The sequence below is a fragment of the Myxozyma melibiosi genome (assembly GCF_037950935.1).
Source record: "Myxozyma melibiosi strain Phaff 52-87 chromosome Unknown BZA70scaffold_12, whole genome shotgun sequence".
Lineage (NCBI taxonomy): Eukaryota > Fungi > Ascomycota > Lipomycetes > Lipomycetales > Lipomycetaceae > Myxozyma > Myxozyma melibiosi.
The window spans coordinates 396,739-420,834 of NW_027042926.1; the positions used below are offsets into that span (position 1 = coordinate 396,739).

The 24,096-nt window shown below is 50.1% G+C and overlaps 12 protein-coding genes across 12 annotated transcripts; 2 read left to right on the plus strand and 10 right to left on the minus strand.

The window, feature by feature from the left end:
* Positions 1-956: 956 nt before the first annotated feature.
* BZA70DRAFT_79418 (PPPDE putative peptidase domain-containing protein) lies at positions 957-3,186 on the minus strand. Its single transcript, XM_064915412.1, has 5 exons — positions 3,006-3,186; positions 2,937-2,950; positions 2,843-2,873; positions 1,653-2,774; positions 957-1,599 (listed from the first exon to the last, which is right to left on the minus strand). The coding sequence occupies exons 1-5, from the start codon at positions 3,049-3,051 to the stop codon at positions 1,058-1,060; spliced, it is 1,755 nt and encodes a 584-aa protein (XP_064766444.1). The 5' UTR covers positions 3,052-3,186; the 3' UTR covers positions 957-1,057.
* A 1-nt stretch (position 3,187) lies between these two features.
* Positions 3,188-4,903, plus strand: BZA70DRAFT_79421 (histidine kinase). Its single transcript, XM_064915413.1, has 3 exons — positions 3,188-3,542; positions 3,617-3,639; positions 3,698-4,903. The coding sequence occupies exons 1-3, from the start codon at positions 3,363-3,365 to the stop codon at positions 4,830-4,832; spliced, it is 1,338 nt and encodes a 445-aa protein (XP_064766445.1). The 5' UTR covers positions 3,188-3,362; the 3' UTR covers positions 4,833-4,903.
* A 22-nt stretch (positions 4,904-4,925) lies between these two features.
* Positions 4,926-6,107, minus strand: BZA70DRAFT_283642 (uncharacterized protein). Its single transcript, XM_064913466.1, has one exon. The coding sequence runs from the start codon at positions 5,758-5,760 to the stop codon at positions 4,975-4,977; it is 786 nt and encodes a 261-aa protein (XP_064766446.1). The 5' UTR covers positions 5,761-6,107; the 3' UTR covers positions 4,926-4,974.
* On the minus strand, positions 6,108-7,915 carry BZA70DRAFT_283643 (putative alpha/beta hydrolase). The gene has a single exon (XM_064913467.1). It carries the CDS (start codon positions 7,418-7,420, stop codon positions 6,242-6,244), a length of 1,179 nt encoding a protein of 392 aa, XP_064766447.1. The 5' UTR covers positions 7,421-7,915; the 3' UTR covers positions 6,108-6,241.
* On the minus strand, positions 7,916-8,901 carry BZA70DRAFT_283645 (uncharacterized protein). Its single transcript, XM_064913468.1, has one exon. The coding sequence runs from the start codon at positions 8,820-8,822 to the stop codon at positions 8,079-8,081; it is 744 nt and encodes a 247-aa protein (XP_064766448.1). The 5' UTR covers positions 8,823-8,901; the 3' UTR covers positions 7,916-8,078.
* A 672-nt stretch (positions 8,902-9,573) lies between these two features.
* BZA70DRAFT_291447 (uncharacterized protein) lies at positions 9,574-11,787 on the minus strand (the record flags this gene model as incomplete). The annotated part of the gene is made up of 2 exons (XM_064914296.1): positions 9,574-10,699; positions 10,754-11,787. 2 exons carry the CDS (start codon positions 11,785-11,787, stop codon positions 9,574-9,576), a joined length of 2,160 nt encoding a protein of 719 aa, XP_064766449.1.
* A 285-nt stretch (positions 11,788-12,072) lies between these two features.
* On the minus strand, positions 12,073-13,404 carry BZA70DRAFT_283648 (uncharacterized protein). Its single transcript, XM_064913469.1, has one exon. The coding sequence runs from the start codon at positions 13,341-13,343 to the stop codon at positions 12,099-12,101; it is 1,245 nt and encodes a 414-aa protein (XP_064766450.1). The 5' UTR covers positions 13,344-13,404; the 3' UTR covers positions 12,073-12,098.
* A 622-nt stretch (positions 13,405-14,026) lies between these two features.
* On the minus strand, positions 14,027-15,116 carry BZA70DRAFT_300066 (beta-lactamase-like protein; the record flags this gene model as incomplete). Its single annotated transcript, XM_064914687.1, has 6 exons — positions 14,027-14,113; positions 14,174-14,338; positions 14,405-14,707; positions 14,785-14,801; positions 14,860-14,948; positions 15,004-15,116. 6 exons carry the CDS (start codon positions 15,114-15,116, stop codon positions 14,027-14,029), a joined length of 774 nt encoding a protein of 257 aa, XP_064766451.1.
* A 377-nt stretch (positions 15,117-15,493) lies between these two features.
* On the minus strand, positions 15,494-17,115 carry BZA70DRAFT_283655 (hydroxyacylglutathione hydrolase). Its single transcript, XM_064913470.1, has 7 exons — positions 17,019-17,115; positions 16,697-16,827; positions 16,548-16,636; positions 16,470-16,486; positions 16,113-16,415; positions 15,874-16,035; positions 15,494-15,804 (listed from the first exon to the last, which is right to left on the minus strand). The coding sequence occupies exons 2-7, from the start codon at positions 16,807-16,809 to the stop codon at positions 15,721-15,723; spliced, it is 768 nt and encodes a 255-aa protein (XP_064766452.1). The 5' UTR covers positions 16,810-16,827; positions 17,019-17,115; the 3' UTR covers positions 15,494-15,720.
* A 122-nt stretch (positions 17,116-17,237) lies between these two features.
* BZA70DRAFT_283660 (Gcd10p family-domain-containing protein) lies at positions 17,238-19,234 on the minus strand. The gene is made up of 3 exons (XM_064913471.1): positions 18,207-19,234; positions 18,011-18,143; positions 17,238-17,943 (listed from the first exon to the last, which is right to left on the minus strand). The coding sequence occupies exons 1-3, from the start codon at positions 19,054-19,056 to the stop codon at positions 17,490-17,492; spliced, it is 1,437 nt and encodes a 478-aa protein (XP_064766453.1). The 5' UTR covers positions 19,057-19,234; the 3' UTR covers positions 17,238-17,489.
* BZA70DRAFT_312500 (uncharacterized protein) lies at positions 19,223-23,050 on the minus strand. Its single transcript, XM_064914988.1, has 4 exons — positions 22,872-23,050; positions 22,704-22,793; positions 19,955-22,640; positions 19,223-19,894 (listed from the first exon to the last, which is right to left on the minus strand). The coding sequence occupies exons 1-4, from the start codon at positions 23,010-23,012 to the stop codon at positions 19,317-19,319; spliced, it is 3,495 nt and encodes a 1,164-aa protein (XP_064766454.1). The 5' UTR covers positions 23,013-23,050; the 3' UTR covers positions 19,223-19,316.
* A 365-nt stretch (positions 23,051-23,415) lies between these two features.
* On the plus strand, positions 23,416-23,891 carry BZA70DRAFT_291452 (peptidase inhibitor I9; the record flags this gene model as incomplete). The annotated part of the gene is made up of 5 exons (XM_064914297.1): positions 23,416-23,436; positions 23,494-23,534; positions 23,597-23,625; positions 23,690-23,729; positions 23,795-23,891. The coding sequence occupies 5 exons, from the start codon at positions 23,416-23,418 to the stop codon at positions 23,889-23,891; spliced, it is 228 nt and encodes a 75-aa protein (XP_064766455.1).
* Positions 23,892-24,096: the final 205 nt, after the last annotated feature.

Consider the following 24,096-nt stretch of genomic DNA (forward strand, 5'->3'; position numbering starts at 1 on the left):
TGCGGTCAGACTTGTTTGCCTTCAGGTAACATTTCTTCGAGGAGTCCGAGAGGTCTATGACTTCGTTTCCCCCCGAATTGTTACTGGAGGTATTATCAACAGGCTGCTGCTGCGCAGGCGCTTCGGTCTGGAGGGGCACCACCACGCTTTCCTCGGATGGCGTAGGAGGGAAGTTGGAGGCAGTAAGAAGTGCTGGATCAATTCCAGCGGAAGCATGAGGAACGTTCCCCATCATGTCGTAAAGATACGACTCAGTCTCAGGATCGCCGGTCGGCGGCGGTTGGACAGCGGGCGGTTGGACAATGCGTCCTCCAGGCGGCAAGATCAGTCCACCGTAGTCGAACTGTACGGGGGCGGGGGCCGGGTCAGGGGCGAAAGACTTGACAAGACGTGCCAGTCCGCGGGTATTCATGGTGGTCACAGATATCGGAAGGTCGGGAAAGAGGTAAGGCAATTCGGAAGAGGAGAGGGGGGGAGAGAAGAAGAGAAGAGGGAGAAGAGGGAGAGACAGACAAGGCGATTGATATAGCAGGGCACAAGAGGGCCAGCAAAAAAAAGGGTATTCCACATGGGTTCTGAAAATAGAAGGACTGCTGTGATTGCAATCAGTAAATGGAGTCAACAAGGCTTTGGTGGTTCAGCGAAGGAAGCCTTGTTGACCACTGGCTCTTTCGACAAGCCATTTTGGATGCCACAGGCTTCGTTGCTCTTCAAAAATGTCAAACGCCATCAGTAGAATACGCAAAATATCACCAGAAGCTTGATAAACATGCCCTCGAGCCACGCAGAACGATAAGCAGCCGTGCCTCTGGTTGTTCGCGGTGTTCGTGAGCAAGCAGACGATGGCGGGACAAGCGAACAAGGGACTGCGATTAAGGTTTCGCTACGGTCTTTGTTGGTCCGAGCCAAACCCACACAACGAGCAGACCTACAAACGGCATGCAATGGGCTATTTAGATGGAGTATTAAAGTCATATATTTTTAGTTAATTATGGCGCAAAATGCTCATGACTATATCTTAAACTTCGAGATCACAAGTAGTAGAGGTAGCACATCATCAGGGTCTAGTTAAAAGCTGCATAACCTCATCGCACAGCTTCTTATCCGCAACCTTACAGGTCTTCTTCCCTTTAACTGTCGCATAAGCATCAAGACTGGCACAGATATCCATCGCCTCGACACCAATCTCCTTATCCAGCGGAGCGCAGTAAAATATAAGACCCAACGAGAGCAAAAGCCTGCCCAGCGTAGGTCCTGACTCTTCTTCTCGACCGATACCTTCAATCAAAGCTACGATCAACTCGATTCCAATGTCTTGGCCTAGAAGTACCTCTTCTGAGTCTGACGCTCGTCGTTTCTGACCGTAGGCAACGATGTTGAACGCGAGTGATGAAGCGGCTAGACGGACGTTGACGTGGTCGTCAAGTAGCGACTTTGCAGCAAGCTGGGCAAGAGAGCCGCCTAGCTTTGAGATCAAGAGAGGAGCAAAGAGAGGAGAGCTGAAGAGATTGCAGAGCAGTTGGAGAGTAACTAAACGGACCTGAAAGGGACTTTCATCTCTTGAACTGAAATCGATGACGACCTTGATAGTGTTTAGATCTAAAATATTGTTAGTAAATTATCACAAACATACAAACGCACATTATACATACCGTGCTCCTCTGCAAACCACGAGCCCACGCGAACATCGACAGCTGCAATTCTGAACAAGTCAATAATAGGAAACAAATTCTCTCCGCTTCCGCTTTCCGAGCTGGCTAGACTTTTCTGCACAAACGCCGCCCACGCCGATAGGTCAGGCACAGGAGCTTCCCGCGCTCCCTCTGTGCTGCGCAGACGCACAAAATCCGCAATATGACTGATAATCGGATCATTAATTCCAGCACCGGCAAGCTTTGCAACAATCTTGTCGAGTGGGGGTAGCTTGGCGTAGCTGATTGGCGTATTGGGAGTACCGAGGAGAATCGGCAGGCGCAGACGCCGATGCGGGTGGACAGGATACGCAGCCTGTAGGAGCATCTGGACATTACTCTCAAGAGTCGGAGGCGAGGCACCTTTCCATTCATCGAGCTTTTCGCCGCTGATAAAGGTCATGAATGTTGGTGTGGCGGAAATTCTCCACCGCGTGGCGATATCGTAGGCGTCGTTGATGTCGACCTTGATGAACTTGCATTTGTCACCGTATTCCTCAGCAAGCTGATCGTACTTGGGGTAAGCAATCCGACAAGGGCCGCAAGTGGCGGAAGTGAAGAAGACGGTTGAACATTTGCTAGTCTTGATCATGTTGTCGAGCTCTGACGCGGAAGTGGTATAGATAACCGCGTGCTGCCCCGCCTGAGGTGTCTGCTGTTGCGGAGCCCTTGCCGGAGCCTGCGTCGGAGTCTGTGAGAATGGCGCTGATGAAGGCGCTGTCGTGATTGGTCTTAGCGAGTTCTCAATCACGGGCCTCATCATCTGTCCAAAGGGAGTCTCCAAGACCTCGCGCGGCAGGTTTGAGATATGTGGCGGGATATCGCGACCGACGAGGAACTGACACAGGTCTTGGGAGAAGTTATTGCAGTTGTGCATAAACAGGTCGTACTTCTCCTGTGTGTAGATTTCGGCAAGCGAGCCGATGTATTCCCGCACGATGTCCTCCGGGAGCGAGCTCTCGCTCATGTCGACGATCTCCAAGGGCTGGCCGTGGTGCGTAGAACCGGGAGCTGCGGTCTGCACGCCGGCGCCGTAGTAGTACTCAACATTATTGTAGACGACACTGGTATGCCATACACCATCTGGAGAAGAAGGTCTCGGTCAGCACATCAGCTCGTTCAGATGCGTAGAGGTGCAAAGTGCGGCTTACCTATCTGTTTGCCAACGAGCTGTCTCGACATCTGGTGATTGATGGAAGTTAGTCAGGATCTAGATGGTATACTCAGCAGTGGATCGTTCAATACCTGTCGAGCAAGACCTGTCGAGAATGTTAATAGAGATCACACATATGACGGATTTGGGAGTGGCCATACCTTTGGACAGATCATACACGTATAGTTTCACAGGAAAGCCAGTCATAGTCGCAGTAAATAAACCAGTAACAGCAAAATCTGTAGAATCAACAACACACGAATAGAAGAAGAAGCCCGCTATTTATCCTGATCGACGGCACGGCTGTTGCTCTGCTGAACTGTTATCGGTTCTCGGTCATCTTCCACGCGTAATCTCAGCCGCGCCTACGTAACTGCGTGGATCCTGAGCACGTGAACACAGCCTGACTCCCAGAGCCGATGACGTGGGCAGCCGAAGCGGACGACAATTCAATCCTTCAGAGAGCGTTGTTGGATTCTGCAACGACTATACTCTGGTAGGAGGAATTCACAGTGGCTATGGCGGGTGCAAGATATTGGACCTGCTCGGCGTGCAGACCGCAGCGAGAAGCACTGCGATGGTGCATTTCCAGATCAGCAACTCCGACGGCGAATCGTCGCGGCAATCGATGCTATTCCAAGTACTCGATAGAAGAACCTGTGTTTGAGCACATGGATATTGAGCATGTTATCTCAAAGGTGTGTTTAGTCGCGTTACTCTAGCTCCGGAGTAGATCATTGTCATGAACTGTTGTTAATGGTGTCTTGTTTAGTACTCGAAAAATTCCAGCACGAGGTAAGGCTTTACTTTGAGACTATTCTAGGAGAAAACTATCTAACAACCAGCTGCTTAGACTGACGTTGCAAGACCTGCTGCAATTTGGAAAACCACCAGTAGCCGTCGACAAGCTCGTTCTCAACGCGCGCCATATTAAGCGTGAACTACTGAGTAGTCTCTCTCGCCGCGTGATCGCCCTGCGGAATCTGCCATACATTATGATGCTCAATCCAAACATCTCACAGATCTACCACAAATATCTTTCCTCGATCGGGTTTGTCTACGGCAACGAGATCTTCAAAGCAAAGAACGTCACCACCGAGGAGGAAAACCGGCAGTTTGTCGACGCCCTTCAAAAGATGGTCGACGAGCATACTGATGCGATTCCGATCTTGGCCAAGGGCGTGGCCGAGTCCCGGTCTTATATTAGCAGTACGCACGCCAATGCGTTTTTAGATGAGCACCTGAGAGCTCGCGTGGGAACCAGATTAGCGGCAAAGCATCATATCATGCTTTCGCACCAGAGCTCGCCGGACTACGACACCTCCAGACGCTATGTCGGCATGGTCGATACCAATCTCAAACCCGCGGAGATGGTGCAGTCGGTCGCTGATTTGCTCTCTGATGTGTCTGATCTACAGTATGGCTTACGGCCTCATTTGTTGGTTGATAAAGGCAGTGATATCGAGATCGAATATGTCTCGGAACATCTGGAGTACATTCTCACCGAGCTCCTGAAAAACTGCTTCAGAGCAACAGTTGAGCATCATCTCGGCCAGTCGTCGTCTGCGGAGTATCGGATGTCTAGCAGCAGCGCTTCTGAAAGTCGTGGTATTTTCGGAGGCAATATATCTTCCATACCTCCTGTGCTCGTCACAATCACCAGCACCCCAACTGGCATACAAATCCGCTTACGCGACCGGGGCGGTGGTATCCAAGATGACAATCTAAAGAGAATATGGGGCTACTCAGAGTCCACTTTCGAAGGAGACTCACGCAGTGACGGGTTCAAGACGTTGAACACGCCGCCACCCAGCGTTACCGGAACCGGAGGCAGCTCGATGGGTGGTTTGGGCTATGGTCTTCCTTTGAGCAGAGCTTATGCTGATTATTTTGGGGGTGATATAGAGTTGGAATCCATTTATGGGTGGGGTGTAAGTACTCTATTTTTTATTTTGGTATTAGGCACTGCTGATTATTGTTTAGACTGACGCATACATTACGCTCCACTGCCCAAGGACCGGTGAATAGAGAGAAGAAATAATGATTTGTCTATTAATAATACAACCCAAAAGCAAACAAAATGGTCATTAGTCATTAATTATAGTAGCAAAATTTGAAGGAACGTGGGTACTAGCTCGCAGGCATAGTAATTGTCTCGTAAGCCACTGCAGTGAGAACTTCGACCGCGGTCGCAGTCGCAGTCACTTCGACCACGTCGTAGACTACGCCGTCTGCACCGGTGGTCGCGGCAGGGGCGGCAGTTGTAGTCGCCGATGTTGCCGCCGCGGTTGCTGTTGTACTGGCGACGGCCATCATAGCCGTGTCGCTCGAAGAAGTGGTAGTAGCAGACGACATCATCTGCGCTGCAGCGGAAGTCGAAGAGGCTGTCCATCCAGACAATGAGAAGGTAGTGGTGCCGGTCGAGCAGACGAGATCGGGGAAGACTGCGGTCAGCTTTGTGGTGGACGAGGTAGCAGCAGAGGTGGTAGTGTCGGCCATTGCGGTGGAGCTGGTGGTGGCTGCCATCATTGCGTCTGAAGTAGAACTACTCGAAGTCGTCATCATTGCGTCTGAGGTGGTTGAAGATGTCGTAGAAACCACCGCGGCCTGCACCATTGAGTCTGTCGACGACGACGAGGACGTTGTAGCTGTCGTTAAAGTCGAATCCGCCGCGACGAACCCGGGCAGACTGCTGACCGTCGTGGTAACGTACGCAATCACGACGTTATCTGTACTTTGCTGCTGCACGAAGCCGTCGTCGCGTACCGCGAGCTTTGTCGCCGTCACGGTCTTTGTCGAGAACGAGGTCGGCAGATGCTTGCGGTAGTGGGCATGGTGCTGGTGCGGAAGCGCAAATGCGGCGTCGGAGCAGACGAGCACCAGGGCTGATAACGGCAGTAGTAGCGAGAGCTTCATGATTCAGCTACGGCCAGCGCGAATAAGTTGCATCGAGGGGGATTCGCAAGAACGGAGAAGGCGAGCAGAGAACGTTATAACAGTTTCCCGCGCCGAGCTGTCAGACCGGCGCCCGCCGACTCCTGGCGGTGTGGCGGTGTCGCAGGGGTCGGCGAGGAATTTGGAACGACGCGTCGCGGAGGCCAAACGCGTGATGCGGCTTGACGCGTCTCGCATCGATTAGGCTGCGGCCCCTGATTCAGGACCCCTTCGCATAGCTGAGCCTAAACTGGGCTGCCGAGGGCACGGCTGTTTGTTTGTTCTGTAAACAATATCAGTTTATTGTATAGGAGATTAAAGAGTTGATACAGGAGACTATTACTATTAGAGAGCAGTTACAGGTTGACAACTATGCATTTACTTTTGCAGCTTCAATAACTACACTAATTACAATTCATAACAAAACAAAACTATACTCGTTTCACTCTGCTCATCATCACTCTCAAGAGGCCTTCAGCTCCGTCGTCACATACGCGTTGAACTCCTCCGGATTGTCGAGATAAAGATGATGGCCTGCCCTGCTAATTGTCTTACATTCGGAACGCACCCCATTCTTGCGCATAATCTCTGCCGCTTTTTCGCCCGCCTCGGCGTCCATCCAGTCGTTTTCGCCATACATCCATACAGTAGGTACTTTGAGGTTTTTGATTCTATCAATCAAGGCGATGCGCGCATACGCACCAGGTGCTAGTAACCGCGTCACCGCATATTCTCCCGACCCTCGTGCTGTGAAGAGTCCGAGAACGTAGTCGTGCAGCGCCGCAGCCTGCTCCTTGGGAAGCATCGAGAAACGGTTGCTTGTCCACAGATACACCAGTTGCGGACCAAGAGGCCCGGTGTGTCTGACAAAGACGAACGGTGAAACATGCCGTTCCCACAAAAACACAAGCCATGACGGGATCGGCCGCTTCAGCTCGCCTTTTGCTACCGGATGAGGATATTGGCCAGAGGAATTGTGAAGAGTGTGCGGCTTCGTGGTCTCCTGCTGAGGCTGGAGCTCTGCTGCGGCCAATTGCATGGGATCTACCGACACTGACTCGCCGGCGTCGTCGTGAATAACAAACGGATCTCGAGGTACACCAGCAGGACTGACTAATATTAATTTCTTGACCCGCTCGGGATACCGCAAGGCATACGCAACGCCGACGTAGCCACCCATTGAGTGAGCCATGAGGGTAAACTTGTCGAGTCCGCGCTTTTGCCTCCATTCCTCAATTGAGTCGACGAACCAGCTCTCGGCCGCGTAAACAGCCTCGTACTTGTCCTTCGCTTTTATCCTGAACTTGGGCCGCGAGGACCGGCCGTAGCCAAGTAGGTCTAATGCGTGCAGTCGCCATCCGGCAATTCGCGACAGGCCGTCAAAGTTGCGGATGAAGAACGCCAGGCCTGCGCCATATCCGTGGAGGATAACGAGATCGTTTTCGACTTTTTCTGTCGTCCGCGTGATTTCAAACTCGTTGATCATGCGCGTGGGGGATAGCTCGACCTGGAGCGATTGCGCGGACCGGGATGCGTCCGGCTCGGGGAAGAAAGGCAGGAATGAGAGGACTTTCTTCTCGGAGATCTCGAGCGAGGGCGGGCTCCACCACTGCTGCACGGCCTCGCGGAACGGCAGTGGCATCTCCAGCGAGGAGATGCGGGAGATAATCCCGCGACGGGGCGGGTCCGGGTTTGCTATGATGATATCGGTTGCGTCGTCGTCACCGTGGACGACACGACGCTTTGCGGGGGGCGGGGGGGAGGAGTGGGAGGACTTGTGGCGTCCGGTGGAGGCAGTGGCCGAGGAGGCAGCCGGGAGCGCGACTGAGAAGAGCCGTCGATGGCTTTTGTGGATGTGCAGACGCAGGCGACACGCCCACACAGCGTAGTTTTGTAGTGACAACTGCAACGTGGCGGCGGCGGGTGGTCAGCGGAGTCGGCAGGACGATCTTCCTCTTCGGGTAGCAGCAAAAGGTCAGCAAATGTCAGCCCGGACGGCGACGGGTGCTCGAGTCAATGGCACCGTTGTGCGGACACGCTGGCTGACGACAGGGCTTTGGGAAGAAGAGCAGCGCGGAGTCGCTGTCGAGAAGTGCAGGCAGCAACAGGTCCAGCTGTCGGTGCACGATAATCCTTACGCTCTTCTCTCTCCCGTCGAGCCTCGCTGTCGGCCGTCCCCAACATGTGTAGCGCACGTGATCTGTCATGTGAGGGTCATGTGACTGCGGCTTACTACTCTGTCTCAACTACTGTAACTCTACGGGGGCAAATACAGAACATACAACTACTGAGAAAAAGCCTTACGGCCGAGTGTATTGAAACTGCCGACATATGCTACATTCGCACTCGCGGTTGTCGTATTCCCGTGCCAGATCCCGTAGCTCAGAGTTCCGCAGCACGATAACACCCCTCTCGCCCGCGGTCTTGGTCAGAATCATCATCGTCGCCTTCGCCAGCTCCACCTTCCGGCATGTCATTCCGTCGATTATCCACCATCCCAGAAACGGTATCCGTTTGTTAGACCCGACGATTGTCTTGAGAGACTGATTTGTCATATGGCCTGGTCTCAGGATGATCGTCCGCTCAAACATGAGCTTTACTATCTCCAGCTCAAACTCTGCTTGTAGACGTGCGCACGCGAAACGCGAGTCGCGCGACGCGCCGTGGCTCGAGACGACGACGATCGTAGGAATATCCTGCTTCCGTGCCACCCGGGCGATCTGCAGGTTCTTCTCCTTCTGTCTCCTGTACTGCTCCTCGAGGTCCCTGCCCCGCCGGCCGTCGATATCAAGGCCGATAAAGATAATCTGGGTCTCGTCCGGGATCGCGTATGCCCCGTCTGCAGTCACCCGGTTGATGACCGTCTTTGCCGCCGGATCGGTCGAGGGTAAGGACAGCGGCCGTTCTGTTATCGCGACTATTTTCTCGACCTTGGTGGGGAGGGTGGGAGCTGCGCGTAGGAGCGATACGAACGAGAGCCCGGTGTAGCCGGATGCGCCCACCACCGTGATTGTGTCGCGTGAACTTTTGAGGAGAGAGGTCATTGTGCTGCTGTGTGTGTTTTCGTTATCTACGATTATCCTACGCAGAGGGACGCATGTGTGGATTTATATACAATAAGAGTCTTGTTGTTGGAGTAGCGATGGGATCCAAATCGGGAGCAAAGTGCTTACGGTACGCAACCTGGGCCAGACTCGAGCTTCCTGACTCAACAATTAAACGTCGCATCCAAACTCTGCTTCCCTTTTCTGCCGTCCAAAATGAGCTCTTTGCTCCAACTTTGCTTCTACCCGAGCAAGTCAAATTGTCTATTTCGCTCAGCTGAGTAAGCTCCCGTTCTGGCGGGATGGCGAGAGCGGGCCGCATTATGTAACGGCTGGTTAAATGCCTAATCGAGCAGTCCTGCCCCACACCACCCGTTCAGCTAAGTGAATGCCCTCTAGCAAATATCATGAACGTGCGGTCGTCCGTTCTGTTCTCTGTGTTCTCGTGCTCATGACCCTTCGCAGTGGTTGGGGCTTGCGCTGTGGTGGCGGCTGTCCCTGACTGCTGGCGGTGCTCCACCGGGGAGGACACCGGGCCCATGCTTTCCATGCTTTCCTTCCCGCTAACTAATCAAAAATTACAAATCCAAGCATTTCATTCGGCCTGTCTGTCTTTCAGTGCCGCCATTGTCTATTGTGTAAGAAGTGGTCGAAGTGCTCTGCAGAAGTTTGCCTATCTCGCCACTCCCTGCGCACGCAGCGCCTTTTGCCACTAGATCCTACTTCCTAAAAAATAACAGTCTCTTATCATTCATGTGTTTGTACAATGATACCGCACAACAGCTGCAGCCGGCTCTGAGAATCGGCTACGGATCTCGTCCACAGCACGCGATAACTTTCCAACCACATATCTCCGATGGTCGTCCGCCGAATCTACCGCAGCGGCCGATTGCTGATTACGTACTTGGCGATTATCAATAACACTGGCCAAGTACGTCTGGACTCTGGCGCACGCCTGTAATCTGTTTTCTGTAAAGTGCGGGCGATGACTGTCCACTCTCTGGCTCGTCCCCTCGGTGCTCGAGGTCAGACAGACCAGATGGGATAGCAAACGCGGCATGTCCAGCATCAGCGAGCAGAGGTCCTGAGACCTTTCGTTTGGCTTACTCGCGCATGCTTTGATGTACCTCCTGCTATCCTGCAAACTCGATGTAGCAGACTCTTTCATCCTGTCCATCACGAACGGGTCGATCTGTAGTCTATCCCTGTCCTCTGACTGAAACTGCGCCAAACTCTCCGCACGGCTGCTTGCCGGCCACTGGCTCTCGTAGTACTGCACACTGGCCAAATACAGTTTACCAATCTCTGCTCTGATGTCGTAGTAATACAGCTGAAGCTGAGTCTTAAAGGTTTGGAGCGGCAGTCCTTCGTACTGAGTCGAGTTTTCCGAGCTTCCACCCGACACCGTCGTCTCGCTCGTCGAATTCTCTTCCTTCTCGTTCGACTCTCGAAGCACTTCAGGTATATCAAGCCGCCACTCCTCCAGCTTCTCCATAAACTCTCCCGTCACTGTGAACAAAATGCCCGGCACACGAAGTGACTTTTCCGGTATCCAATCCTTCGAGCTTTCCTTCACGCTACAACGCAGCGCCAACGCGGAAATACGCGCATTCAGAAACTGCAGCACCGTGATATCATACTTTGACCGAGAGTACGAGAACTCAGCGTACAGTGCATCCGAGTATGTGAGAATCGGAGGAAGGGAGTAAGAAGCGAAGATGCCGGAGTCGAGCAAGAATAGCGAGCCGAGAGACAGCGTGGTGATGCATTTCTCTTGGTTGTTTTTCGGAGACAGTTGGCAGAGACGGAGTTGGGTGTATGCTGCCGAGGCAAGCTTGTATGCGACCTGAATCTGCATAGTGGCGATTTTGTATAGGCTAGTTCCGAGTCAGTAAGTCCTTCCATAAAGCCTCATTCTGACAGTATCATACCTGAGATAGATCAAGCTTTGAGCTCCAAACAAGTCTGAATGACTGAGTCCGTCCCCAGTCCATCTATACGCCAACTGAATCAGTTTATCTCGGTACTCCTCCAACGACCCAATGCGCTCAAACGGAGAGTATCTCAATATCCACTCCGCACCTAGTGCTAGTATCGTACACATCAACGACCCCTCAGACTTTGTGTACCGGGCCGGCGACAGCGCGGTCGAGAGCAGATCAACTATTTTCGACGTTGGCGAGGAAAGAAAGACGGGGTAGAATGCGTGGATGTGTTGGACAAATGCGGATATCAGAGGGAGGTAGACTGCTGGTCCTCGTCGGAGAAGGGTTTCTAGAATATTAGACTCGTCGTCGGACTTTCTTGATGGCGCTGTGCTGTCTTCGATATCGGGAGCGTGTAAAGCGATCGAGAGAAGTAGATCGTCATAAACGCTCAGATTCATTGAAAGAGAGGATCTGCTCGGGAACTGCGTGCTGGTGGATATCTGTGTAAAGTTTCGTCTTTCCAGAGCAAATTCATGAGCATCCGCTGCTAATTGACCTATGCTGGCGGCCTCTGCTGATACCTGAGGCGACTTCTTTGGGACCGGAGCTGCGCCTGGCAGTAAAGACCCATGCGAGGACCCGACCCCCTGCAAAGCAGATAGCTTAGACTCTGATGGACCCTTGCTAGGCTTGAAGTTCAGCGACGCAATTCCGGGAAGGGTAGTGGACTCTGACGAGTCTGAATTCGATGATATCCTTCGTTTCTTGGGCTCCATCTTGCCGTTCAAACGCTTACTCTCTTTCGCAGCCAAACCCGGCATTTTGCCGTACTTGCACGCTATCTTCTTTGCTGCACAGGGAACACAAGCCGGCCGGGACTCGTCGCATTTGATCTTTTTTGACCGACAGTTCTCACACGAGTACTTTGCCTTCCGCCGAGGATTGACGCCCGCAGATCCGTCTGCGCAAAACACAAACTCGAGAGGTACGGGCAATTCCATCACCGGCGATGTCCTGCGAAGACCGCGATCAGTCATAGTGGCAACCAGGCAACACCACACACAGCCAGACTCATCACCTGTATGCGCATGCGGTTTACTTCGCCTACGTCCATCTTCTCTGGGTATTTACTGCCTGGGCAGACGAGGGCCCGTAACTTTAGCCGGTTTCCCCGCAAAGTCTAGTGCGGCGCCACGGAAGTCAGCCTATTTTGGCTGTCTCCGCCGGAGCACTCCCGATTTATCCTCCAATGCGGCAACTGCTCCGAGGATTCCTGGTACAGCCTATGTAAGCTCTTTTTCAACTATTCAACATGCGGTTAAGTTGATATGATGTGTATATTTGTAATCTACACAATAGCTCCCGAGTCCTGCATCACGGCCGCAAAATTCTCAAAATTGACCGTGCCATACGCGTTGCCTGACGCGACTCGAAGCATCTCCTGCAAGTCTTCGTCTGTAACGTTATCCTTCACAAACTCTGCCACCTTTCGTAAATCGTCAATCGTAATGTACCGCTGATCCTGTCTGTGCTCGATAAACAACTCGAAAGCATCTTCTAATTCCTCCCTTTTCGCCTCGTTGATCTCGACCTTGTGGCTGCTTCCTGTGTCACCTTTACGCGCGGCCGCTCGAAGCTCTTTGTTTCGCTCTTGATACTTTAGCGCCATGATCTCGACAAAAAGATCATGGTCGACAATCCCACTACTGCTAGGATCCGCTGTCGCAATGATCTCCTGTAACTCTTGCGGACTAACAGAGAATCCGAGCGCAGCAACCGCATCTTCAATATTATCAGCGTGAAACACCTCCGATTCTGGGTCAGCCGCTATCTCGTAAACCTCCTCGATGTCTTGCAAGTCTGCTTCACTGATTCCTAGCGATGCAGCACTGGTTTTTTGTTTCTTTGGTCGCCGAGTTGACCTCCGAGGTGCTTCGGCAGTAGGTGGAGGCGGTGAGGCGGGTGTGGGTGCGGGTGCGGATGCGGGTGCGGGTGCAGGTGCAACTGCGATCGGCTCTGCAGACGAGCGTGCTGAGTTCTCCGCTGTCTGGAGTTCGCTTTCAATATATGATAAACTGTTTACTGGCTGTGGTTCGTCGTCTGCGCTGGTGAAGTGTTCTTCTGTACGGGGAGTCAATTTCGATTCGGTATCGGATTTTAGCACCGGAAGCTCCTCTGCCAAAGGTTCGCTGGTGAGTATCGGGGCAGGCGTCCGCTGCGGTTCTGGCTCCGGAGGTTGTTCCTCAGGCGCAGATTCTGGGGGCACTTCAACCCTCACCTCCTCCTTCTTTGCTACTTTCCTTGGCCTCTGGTCTTCATCATCAGACGAATCAGGATGAAATTCATCCTCCGAATCAATCTCACTATACTGCTCCACCTCCTCGTCATCTTCAAACAAAATCTCGTATCCGTCAAGTTCCCCACCGTCGCCGCTATTACTTCCCGACAGATTCTCTTTCGCGTTCTCAAAATCGTCGGCGTCACTCATCGACAGATCTGGGGTGTCGCTGGCGCGAGACGCATTTCGCGTTGACCGGCGCGTGCCTGGAGACTGAGACGATGCCTTACAACCAAAACAGTCAGCTCCTAGCATTCACCAAATACCATATCGTATGCAATAGAGAGATCTTACCATTCAAGCAGACAGCACTACAGAACTGTGCAGAGCGCTCTGCAGATCATCGCTGACGACAAGTTCACCAAGATCATCTCCCGCCATCAACCTCCAACCAGCTGAGGTCACGTGAATCACTTTTACGTTAGGGCACCAACCCTAAACAACCAAAAGGATAAAACCCAGCTCTGCTTCGAAATCTTTTCTTTTCTTTCTTTCTTTTTTTTTTTTTCTAAAATCTCTTTTATTTAGCTAGAACTCATATCTGCCATCTTTCACAGAGAGGTATGGGTGTGGACACTGGAGAGACATTGATATGCTATTCGCTTTACTGCAGAAGGAAGTTTGTGCCTTGATTCTCGACTAGAGAGAGTTGAGGTCTTTTCTGCGGCCATTAGGGCAGTTGATTGGTTTCTTCTGTTCGGTGGGTAATTGAGGCGGAGCAGACATGCTTATGGTCTCATAGCTTTGGGGGACTGAGCATATGCTGTTGGATCGGTTTGGGCATCTGGTGCGTGGGTTCAAAGAGATTTGGATGTATGCATTGCCTGAAGGGTTGAAAAACCGATTTGGGCAGGCAAATGACTGATCCTCCCTCCTACGTATATAAAAACTGAAGGATAAAATGCATATTATATTGCCTTCGCAATACGTTGAATCGTTCATCTGAAACTGTTTTTCATCTCGCGCAGCCTTTTCATCACCTCAGTTCGGCCTGTCTTCCCAGTAGCCTTCAAGATTTGCGGGTCCTACACAACTCATGTTAGTCTTTTACTGTGGTAGATACGGAGCGAATGTAAACGACTTACAGTAAGCATCATGTACGGATTATAACTCTTCTCGTCGCCAATGGTGAATATTCCCGTGGTGACTTCGTTCGCATTCGTATATGCGTCAAGTTTGTCAAGTGCTTTGCTATTCTTGAGCACCGATGTCGCAAACTTGACATTCGAAGCAGTGTACTCGTGACCGGGCTAAATGCAAGCTCTTATCAGCTCTCGAGCTATACGAGTTACGAATGCAAAGATCCGTATACTTACGTAGATCACAGTATCATCGGGAAGCGCTCCAAGAACCGTGTTCAACGACGTATCCATATCCTCCGCAGTCCCCTCAAAGAACCTACCACACCCACAAACGAAAAGCGTGTCACCTGTAAACACAGCGCGATCGTCTCCGTCCTCGCAAAAGTAGCTGATCGAGTCTTGCGTGTGGCATGGGGTGTAAAGCGCTTTGATCGAGATATTCTTTCCCAGTTTAAAAGTCGAGCCGTTGTCGGGGGTCTGGGTGACTAAGGGAGAGTCGAAGCCGGCTATTATTGGAACTTCAGGGAAGACGGAGCTCTGGGGAGGTGTTAGCTGTAGTACTCTGCTTTATGCGCTTTTTGTCGTCCGTGACAGCGCTTAGATTGCTAGCTTACCAGTTCCGCGTTACCGCCTAGGATATGTATCGTTAGTAGTCTTTCTTCTCTCGAGATGTTCGGTTGACGTCTTACCGGAGTGATCGTGATGATGGTGAGTATTGACTATCCCAGCGACGACAATTTCGCCTTTCTTCACTAGATCATGAATAGTAGGCAGAACCCTGCAATCCAAACATTAGCATCAATAGAAGAGCAATACAACTGCATACAACTTACTCAGCCGGCTCGGCAGGGTCGATTATGAATGTCTCCTTGGTAGTGTCGTCGGTTAGCAGGTAGCAGTAGTTGTCGCCGGTACCCCACCGCATTTTAATGTGCTGAATAGTCATGCTTCGTTTGGCCTGTTTATTCTGTTAGATTCACTCTTGATTACTGAAACACGCTGAGACTATAGTAAGATAGCAGCACGATCAGGACTGGATGTACAATGCGATTCAAATACTGCGCCTTATCCTATCGACCCCGCAGAAAGATCTCGCAGTTTAGAGAAAGTCATATACCTGAAATTGAGCCAGCCAAGCTGAATAGTAGCCTTTCCGGCTACTTCTCGCTGCTACCAGCGCAGACCGTCTATAAGCTACTGCAGCAATCATCCTTGATGTGTTGATCAGAGGGTGTGGATTGGCAACTGGTCACTGTGCTTAAACACAATGTCAAGAAGTTGGGATTAGATAACGCAGACTAGGGCTCATCACCTGGAGTACTTCAGCGCGTTAAGTAATTTATGACTAGCTGGCTGCTCTGTAGCCAGTGACATTCTCTCTTTTTATAAGCCAGATCTAGATGAGAATTAGAGACAGCAGATCGTAACGACCGTTCATACTCGATTATGTGATGTGATATATCACCAGATTTGATTTGACTATACAGTATTTAATTGAGCTATGGAACGCTAATCCACACATTCATCTCCTAGTGGAGTGCGCAATACACTTAAAAGCTGTTCTTCAACTCACGTAGCTTCTTCATGACCGCAGTTCTGTCAGTCTCTCCAGTGGATTTTATGATTTGAGGGTCCTATGCAAGTTAGTCAGCACTCTCTCCAGAGATGATGAAAGTCAGAAGAATCAATTGCGGGGAACGTACAGTGAGCATCATGAACGGGTTGTAGGTCTTCTCGTCGCCGATGGTGAATTTTCCGGCGGTAACCTCGTTAGCCTTCGTGAAAGCCTCAAGCTTGTCGAGCGCTTCGTTCTTGAGCACCGACTTGGCGAACTTGACGTTGGACGCGGTGTACTCATGGCCGGGCTATATGTCGACATGTTAGCGCTAGCTCGTTACAGCATTTACGGAAGCAAGGACGTGCTATCGCATCAGAGACTTACGTAAACTTTGGTATCGTCAGGAAGCGATCCAAGGATAGTGTTCAGCGCGGTATCCATCTCGGCCGGGGTACCCTCGAAGAATCGTCCCGATCCGCAAATGAAGAGCGTGTCGCCGGTGAAGACCGCCCGGTCGTCGCCTTCTTCAAAGAAGTAGCAGATTGAGTCCTGAGTGTGGCAGGGAGTGTGCAGCGCCGTGACAGTGATGTCCTTGCCGAGCTTGAACGTAGACTTGTTCGCAGGCGTCTTGGTCACATGGGGAGAATTGAAACCGGCGATGATGGGGACGGTAGGAAAAGTTTTCCGCTATAGGTGGGTTAGTTTGATCTTCCTTGGTAATTTCCAAGAGTTTCTGCATACCAGCTTGTCATTGCCACCTGTAGATAATCTTGTCAGCATCGCTCAAGGAGCGCAGTATGCTTAAACAGAAGTGCTTACCAGAGTGATCGTAATGATGATGTGTGTTCACGATTCCAGTGACGACAATCTCGCCCTTAGCAACGAGGTCATTAATGGTAGGCAGGACCCTATAACAAGTCAATTTTGAATGCAAGATCACTAGATGACGATACTGTCTCAAAACTCACTCTGCTGGCTCGGCCGGGTCGATGATCAGCGTCTCCTTGGTAGCGTTGTCGGTGACCAGATAACAGAAGTTATCGCCGGTTCCCCAGCGCATCTTAATGTGTTGGACAAGCATGTTGCTGTTGCGTTTAACCTAAGTCCGGTCTAGTCAGCAACTACAGTCTTTCTTCACGCACATTTAATAACTGGCATTTGGTATCGACAATACAATAGGTCTTGCTGTACTCTCCACGATCGCGGTACCGCTTCTTTGCATGCGATCCCACAATCCAGTCATCACCAACGCCACTGCAATTGGCATGTATATCCAGCGAGCGGGCATACCTGAGATAGTAATTGAGCGATTGAAGTGATTCAGATAGCAGACGGAGCGGAGAAGGCAGATAGCGAGATCGATTGAGTCTGAGTGTAACTAATCGGCTTATCGCCTGTAAGCGTCCTATCCCAAGGCGTTAATTCGACCATTGGCTTAACCCTAGCCCTTGGATGCTGGGGTAGCCTCCGGTCGATATTCAGAAGACCAGTATTTTAGTAATTCAGTATCTCACCTGAAGCTATCTTGGAGTTGTATTCTATTTGATGATGGCATGCTGCAACTGGCCATGATATCAAGAAGTCATTGGCAAACATTCTATTATCATCCCTGCCTGTGAGTAGCTTGCTGATCAGTGTGCAAGAAGCGAAGAGATCAGATAGCTGCAATCACAATCGAAATTACTCCGAAAAGTCATAAGAGCGTAAATTAAAATCTGTCCTATTGTACATGAATTGTTGCGATACGAATGCATCTATACATCAGTCTGAAGCAGCAACGGCTTCAATTTTCGCCTTCTTCTCCTCGATAACAGCCTCCGACGACTCATCATGCTTTCTCTTCGCGCCGCCAGCAGACTCCTCCTTGATATCCTCAGCTTTCTTCTCTTTATTCGCAGCTGGTAACCGCTTTCTCTTCTTTCCGCCTGCTCTGACATCATTCGACGGAATCACGCGCGTTCCCCAGAGTACGTATCCACCGCCGGATCTCGAAGTCATAAGCGGATGAGTTCGGCCAGGGAATACCTGATACTTGCGAACACGTGTTTCTAAGATAGTGGGGGCAAGCACGCGTAGATCGGCCATCAGATCATGCGCGGTGTCGACGAGCGGTTCTTTCGCTGTGTTGTAAATGACTAGCTGTCTTGATCCTGCTACGGCTGGGATCAGCTTCTCCAAAAGAGACTGTGTTTCCAGGGATGTAGCCAGAACGAGCCTTTATCCGTAAAGTCAGTATGCAATCTCAAAAGTTGTGTACGCTTAAACAGATATAGTATTCATACCCATCGTAGAAACCATTCTTGATTTGATCGAATAGGGTTGTGAGTTCAGCTTCACGGGCAACTCGTCGATAGTACTGTCCTCTGCGAGAAGATTTCATCCCCGCCAAAATCTCATCCGATAATCGTTTGACGGCTATAAGACAAACAATAAATCAGTAAATGAAGACTTGTCCTCTATGGTGTCTCGCCAACTCACGTTCTTCCTCTTCTGGATGATAGAGCTGTAACAGATTCAAGACCTTGAGCATTCTGTTTGTCATTTCCTCGGGAAAGTTCATGTACTTGATGATTTCGAAATTCGGGTGTTCGTTCTCGTGAATGAACAAAATGGTGCCCTCTCCGTCCATACGTTCCAGCATAGCACCTGTCACTAATCCGCCAGTGTCATCGACAACAATGTAATTTCCTCCCGGATGCACGTTCGCCAAACTCATCATCAAGCCAAGACTCTCTGGAGTCAGCTCCAAGACCCGATGGTAGTCTTTCAGCTGAAAGTGCTCGATGAGCTCAGAGCTGCCGATGCTGCATGGTGTGAAGCGTCTCAGGAATTTCTGCTGTTTCCGTCTTGTGTACTTCTCCTTACTGTATATACTTTTCTTTTCAAACGCGCCGTGGGACTTGATAACCTGCTGGATGATTTTTTCGCCGTGCTCGGTTTTTTTGAGATCTTCAATCTCTTTCATCGACAGTTTCTGGATAGACGTATCATCTATCGTCGTCTCATTCGTGTTGATCTTAGATTCAGGCACCGGCGTTGAACCATTCGAAGTGGTCTCCTCCTCGCCCTCCTCCTCCTCGTCCGCATGATCAGCATTAACATCTGACGAAGCAAACAGCCCTTCGGATGAATATATCACATCCACATGCTTGTCATCGCGGATCTCATATGTGTATCCGAATGGCTTGCCAATGATGTCGTCCGCGTAGAACGAGCCAAATTTTCCTGCGTTGATTGTTGTGTGCGGCACGAGCTGGACTACTCTGAGAGTAAGAGATGGCAGTCGAATCAAAACATAGTGATTCGGCTGAATGATGTCTTCGTTCATATTTGCTTCCTGAAGTACTTGTTTTCAGATGGTGAAGTATACAGAAGAATCAGCCAGCTTGAAATATATTCTATAAACTCCATGGCCAAAATTTTTTTGTAAATAAGCCGCACAGAAACAAACTCCCAACGAATATTATGTAATGAGCTAAAGTATCGACTACTTTCTGTAGGGCTTTGTCTCTCTTTGAATTAATGGATAACTTTTGCGTCTATTTCCTACCTCTATGATATAACAAAACATTAAGACAATTTGATACTCTAATTATCAAAGTCGTCGCCGCCACCTCTCCGGCGCTTTCCTCCCCGTCCACCAGGACCGTCGGCGCCCCGTTTCTTGCCGTACTTGCTGAAGTACTCCTTTTTATCTTTCTTCTCGCGCTCTCTTCTCTTCTGCTCATTATCGGCCAGTTTCTTCTCAAACACCGCCTTGCGCTCCTGCTTCTTCTCCTGTCGCTTACGATCCTTTTCGTTGCGAAGGGTCATAACCTTCTGCAGCAGATCGCGCTTCTTCTTCTCGTCGCCTCCCAGCACAACTGCCCGCTTCGCAAGGTAAGTTTCCTTCTTCTGCGGTTTCATCATTGCGATTTGAGACTTGAACGGAAGGTCGGTGCGAATAGCCTTAGGAACACGAAGAGGATTGAAACGACGAGCTTCGCGCTCGACTGTCTTGTACTGAGAGTCCTTCTGGTTGGGCACAGCAATCTCGTTCTCGTAACGGACTTGGCCGGTGAGACGCATTCCCTGCCACTCGGTCTTGTCCTTGATAAGAAGGGAAGTGACAGGATTATACAGCTTGCGAGGTTTAATAGGATACCAAGCTCGGAGAATAACGATATCTAGGATAGGCAACAAGTTAGAACTAATTCAGAACACGATACCATGATCATAAAACTCACCACTCATCAAAATCTTATCCTCGAAAGTAGCACGGTAGTGTCCCTCAGGTTTAGCAAGCGCTCGTTTGATTTGTCCACGAATTCCAGAAACAGTCTTGATAGTGGCTCCTTCGAACTTTGCGACCTCAAGGGCCGATGTGAACATCCCCTGGATGAAAGCCGTGTTCTTAAAGATCTTGTAAGGAGTGCCGACAAGTTTAAGCTTCTTGACGATCTCGACGCTCTGATCAACTTCCTGGACGGTACCCGTCGCAGCAATTCGGAAAGCGCCCGTGGCTGACTTATTAGCAACCGAGGTCACAGCACAGAAACCTGTATTAGGTGCAACCAGTGGCCCGTAAAAAGTAGCGAGACAATGTAAATGCTCCGGGGTGTACTTCAGCATACGGTTCCTAGTTCTCGAGTCGGTGGTGGTATAGATTGGAATACTCTGGAACCGTCTCCATCCAATGGAGAAGATCAACGGATCATTTGTCTTGAGAATCTTGCGATGCCAACGATGACGCTTGATACGGACTTGGACGAATCCAAAACGATCCTCTGACGCCAACAGACTGCCAATAACAACTGGGAACTTTGGATCAAAGGTTTCGATAAACTCATAAGGAATGTGATCGATCACTACACGGACATAGCAGCCGGATCGGAAACCCTCAATACGATCACGAGTGGCCTGATCCAGCTCGTCAAATTCGGCCTTATTGATCTCTTGCTGTTTGGCAATCTTGGCCTTCTGAGCATCATGCCAAGTATCGTAGAGCTTCTTGTCTTGATCATCGTCTCCGAGTCCGTCGTCTTCCTGAAGCTCTTCCTCCTCAAAGCGCAAACGGAGCTTCTCTTTCTTCTTGGCGTTTAACTCACGTTCCTTTGCGTAGTCACGCTTAGAAGATTTGCTTTCATCTCCGCCTTCTTCGCCCTCAGAGGCTTCCTTTTTGACTGACTCGTGCTTCTCACCAGTCTCGAGGTCTTCAAAGTCACCCAAGTCTTCTCCGTCCTCGTCGCTGTCAAAGTCGCTCGAGTGATACGCGTCGTCCTCTTCATCATCGTCAGCGTGACCGGTCAAGAATCGACCCCTGATAAGCGAGAGTCCTGAGCCTTCCTCGCTCCACTTGGATTTTAGTTCTTCCTGATCATATGCCGGTAGCGAACGATCGATAACCTCTGTTCCAGCAGAAAGGATCGAAGTGTTATCAAGTTTCTTGAAGAAATTTCCATCATCGTCGTCCTCTTCGTTTTCGGAGCCACTTTCTTCCTCTTCAGATCCGTTTGAAATTTCCTCATCTCTCCATCTCTTGATGACGTCTTCAGGAGTGATGTTATCAAGATAGAGCAGCTTTCCGATATCCCACTTGCGACGACCAATTTTGTAGTCTTTGAGAGCGCGATCGGCGAGATTGTCTTTCCATCTCAAATCACCACCGTTTTCATCCTCGAAACCATCAAACTCGTCATCGAAGCCCATGTCGGAATCACTGTCTGCGAATTCGAATTCCTCGTCTTGGCCTTCTTCGTCATCGTCAGCGAGGTGCTTTTTATTCGCACTGTTGTATGCCTTTTCATCATCCTCGTCATCATCATCTTCGTCATCGTCATCCTCGTTATCGTTGAATTTGGCGTCCGTGTCCTCGTAAGAATCACCAACAATCACATTTCCCCGACGACGTTCCTTTCGGCCGGTGTTGTTCTTTTCTAATTCGTCTTCCAGATCATCTTCCTCCTTGACTTCGTTAAGGACATCAGCACCCTGGAACAATTGAATTCCGGCACTTCCCTCACCGAGCATCTTCTGGGCATTCTGAAGACCAACAACAAGACGTTCACCAACACCCCTCTCTTCACCTTCGACGAAGCTGCGGTGTCCGACGTCGATATAAACGGCATCTTTATCGATCAGGACACCACCTACGTCACTCATTGGCGCGTAGATGACTTTCAGTCTGTCGTCCAGTCGCTTCCGTCGTTTGATTTTACCTTCCTCGACTTCTTTCTTTTCTTGGAAGGGCGTGGGACACGGATCCGGAAGTCTCTCGACTTCAGACACCGTCAAGTCTCCGATACCAGGGATATGGACACGAGCGTTCGCAGATGGCAGAGCAGTACCGTGGACGTAACCATAAAGGGTGATCTTGCGATCTGTTTTCGGGTTCTGCTCGATTTCCGTCGGATGCGTGACATCAACCACACGATCAGCAAGAAGGTACGAGTGTTCGTTTCTCCACTTCAGAGGGCGAAATTTCATAACGCTGATAAAACGCGCAAGGTTGAGGATTTCTCGGTCTGGGTAACGACCATTCATAATACCGGATAGATAGAACAGCTTAGCTCCCTTGTACACTTCAGTCCATAGACGATGCTTAAGTCTCTTTTTGGAGGCACGCAGGGTAGCCGGTGACTTGAAAAGATCAAGATGAGTGGCAATGCCCAAAATTCGAGGGAACCCATGGGGTGCGAGGATATTGAGAAACTCCATGGTCTCCATCTCAAACCCAAAGTTTCCATCGATCATCAGTAGAACGAGATCAGCAATCTTGGCGATATCCATCATTGAGTTGAGATCGTTGTTACACTCCATGAAGGTCAGGCGGCGTCGCTTTCCCGAAACAACAGTCACCGGTCCTCTGATGTCACTGAGAGTATGCTTTGTGTATCTTCTAACCAAACTCTTGATCAGCGTGGTTTTTCCAGTCTAGTCCAAATTGTCAGTGCTTGTAAAAGAGCAGGAACTTATATCGAGCAGGTAAATACTTACGCCTGGAGGACCCACGACACCGACAATTACTGGTGGCGGCTCCTCTGGAGTACGGTCCACCATAGGCACATGGAACCGTTTTTCGTTCACCTAGAAAACAAGCATTCGCATCAGTATATCGTCGGATCTAAACACAGAAGAAAAAAATCTCAGTCGCTATAACCATACATCGTGAGTGCGCCGAGCCTGTCTCTCAAGCTTCCGAGGCGCCGCAACAGCAAATGCTTTTGCATTATGGCCGTTGTTGTGAAGACTCTTCTTCGCGTTCTTCGTCCGAACTGCTCTGTGGCTCTTGTTTTCTTGCTCCATGGTGAAGAACGGTGGAGTGTCGAAGGCAAGATCTGATTTTGCTCCAGCGACGACGAAGTTTGCATTTTCAAAGTCCCAACCAAAAATTTTAATGTGCAGCGTTTGTCTTTGCTTTATGGCATAGACGCAGAAATGCTTTTTGCATAGAAATACCCCTGCATAATCGCCAAAACGCACGGGATTATTGTAATATGACATAATTATACTTTATTTTTACGTAACCGATCGCTGACCTCGACTAGTGTCGTCATCACCTAGTATCACGAGCCATCTCGGTCTTGTCCGTCATCAATCTCTCTGTTCGCTCTCTTCCCTCTTCTTATATATAGTCATCGTGAAGTTCCATCGTTTACCTACCGCTCTCAGACTTTCTTACATACGGCATATACACACTTCTCCAAAAATGGCCGGAAACTCTTACATTGTAAGTCAGGATCAGACAGAGTGATCTGCGATCTCCTGCTAACGTCGTTCGTAATAGCTTCGATTCAAGGAAGACGCCTCTGATGATGAGGTCTCCAAGTATGTTGCAGTGCAGTATCTTTGTATGAGCCTTGAGGATTCGAAAACTAATGCTGTGATAGGACCAAGAAGGAGTTGACTGATTCTGGAGGTACGGCTCGTCTGAGAAGATCATCCAGTAGTTTAACTGTACTTGTGCTAACTTCGTCGTATAGCTGAGATTACTCATGAGTACTCTTTGATCAAGGCAGTCTCGTAAGTATCTCTATTTCGATCTACGATCCGCAGATAAGATCACATCGACTAACGTCTACCTCTAGTGTTAACCTGCCCGAGACCGAGGTTGGGACGTTCGAGGCCCACGAGCACGTTGCTGGCATTGAGAAGGATCAAGAAGTGAAGGCTCTCGACAAATGAGCTGCTGATCTTTAGACCTTTGTTGAATTTCGTGTTTTGTTCCTCAACCATACTTGATAATCGCGATTTGTGTTGTTAGCAGGGAGGAGTTTGTGTTTGCGTCAAGGTTCTCGGTCTATAGTTTTGTTCTTGAATACGCTCTTTCCTAGAGCGCAAGTATTTCGTTTTTAACCCATAATAAACTATTCTGATCCGTCTGATCTAC

Bases quoted from the DNA above. Each gene is read 5' to 3' on its own strand.
- BZA70DRAFT_283660 (XM_064913471.1), bottom strand. From the start codon at position 19,056: ATGAACGAAGACATCATTCAGCCGAATCACTATGTTTTGATTCGACTG. The intron at 18,144-18,206 runs GTGAGTTGGCGA...TTTGTCTTATAG, and splicing joins TCATCCAGAAGAGGAAGAAC to CCGTCAAACGATTATCGGAT. The intron at 17,944-18,010 runs GTATGAATACTA...TTACGGATAAAG, and splicing joins AAGAATGGTTTCTACGATGG to GCTCGTTCTGGCTACATCCC.
- BZA70DRAFT_283645 (XM_064913468.1), bottom strand. From the start codon at position 8,822: ATGACCTCTCTCCTCAAAAGTTCACGCGACACAATCACGGTGGTGGGC.
- BZA70DRAFT_79418 (XM_064915412.1), bottom strand. From the start codon at position 3,051: ATGACTGGCTTTCCTGTGAAACTATACGTGTATGATCTGTCCAAAG. The intron at 2,775-2,842 runs GTAAGCCGCACT...CTTCTTCTCCAG, and splicing joins GCTCGTTGGCAAACAGATAG to ATGGTGTATGGCATACCAGT. The intron at 1,600-1,652 runs GTATGTATAATG...ACAATATTTTAG, and splicing joins GTGGTTTGCAGAGGAGCACG to ATCTAAACACTATCAAGGTC.
- BZA70DRAFT_283642 (XM_064913466.1), bottom strand. From the start codon at position 5,760: ATGAAGCTCTCGCTACTACTGCCGTTATCAGCCCTGGTGCTCGTCTGC.
- BZA70DRAFT_312500 (XM_064914988.1), bottom strand. From the start codon at position 23,012: ATGGAGCAAGAAAACAAGAGCCACAGAGCAGTTCGGACGAAGAACGCG. The intron at 22,641-22,703 runs GTAAGTATTTAC...AATTTGGACTAG, and splicing joins GTGTCGTGGGTCCTCCAGGC to ACTGGAAAAACCACGCTGAT. The intron at 19,895-19,954 runs GTGAGTTTTATG...TGCCTATCCTAG, and splicing joins GGATAAGATTTTGATGAGTG to ATATCGTTATTCTCCGAGCT.
- BZA70DRAFT_283643 (XM_064913467.1), bottom strand. From the start codon at position 7,420: ATGCCACTGCCGTTCCGCGAGGCCGTGCAGCAGTGGTGGAGCCCGCCC.
- BZA70DRAFT_79421 (XM_064915413.1), top strand. From the start codon at position 3,363: ATGGCGGGTGCAAGATATTGGACCTGCTCGGCGTGCAGACCGCAGCGA. The intron at 3,543-3,616 runs GTGTGTTTAGTC...TGTCTTGTTTAG, and splicing joins TTGAGCATGTTATCTCAAAG to TACTCGAAAAATTCCAGCAC. The intron at 3,640-3,697 runs GTAAGGCTTTAC...CCAGCTGCTTAG, and splicing joins TCGAAAAATTCCAGCACGAG to ACTGACGTTGCAAGACCTGC.
- BZA70DRAFT_283648 (XM_064913469.1), bottom strand. From the start codon at position 13,343: ATGCTAGGAGCTGACTGTTTTGGTTGTAAGGCATCGTCTCAGTCTCCA.
- BZA70DRAFT_283655 (XM_064913470.1), bottom strand. From the start codon at position 16,809: ATGCTTGTCCAACACATTAAGATGCGCTGGGGAACCGGCGATAACTTC. The intron at 16,036-16,112 runs GTAAGTCTCTGA...GTCGACATATAG, and splicing joins CTGACGATACCAAAGTTTAC to CCCGGCCATGAGTACACCGC. The intron at 15,805-15,873 runs GTACGTTCCCCG...TAACTTGCATAG, and splicing joins ACCCGTTCATGATGCTCACT to GACCCTCAAATCATAAAATC.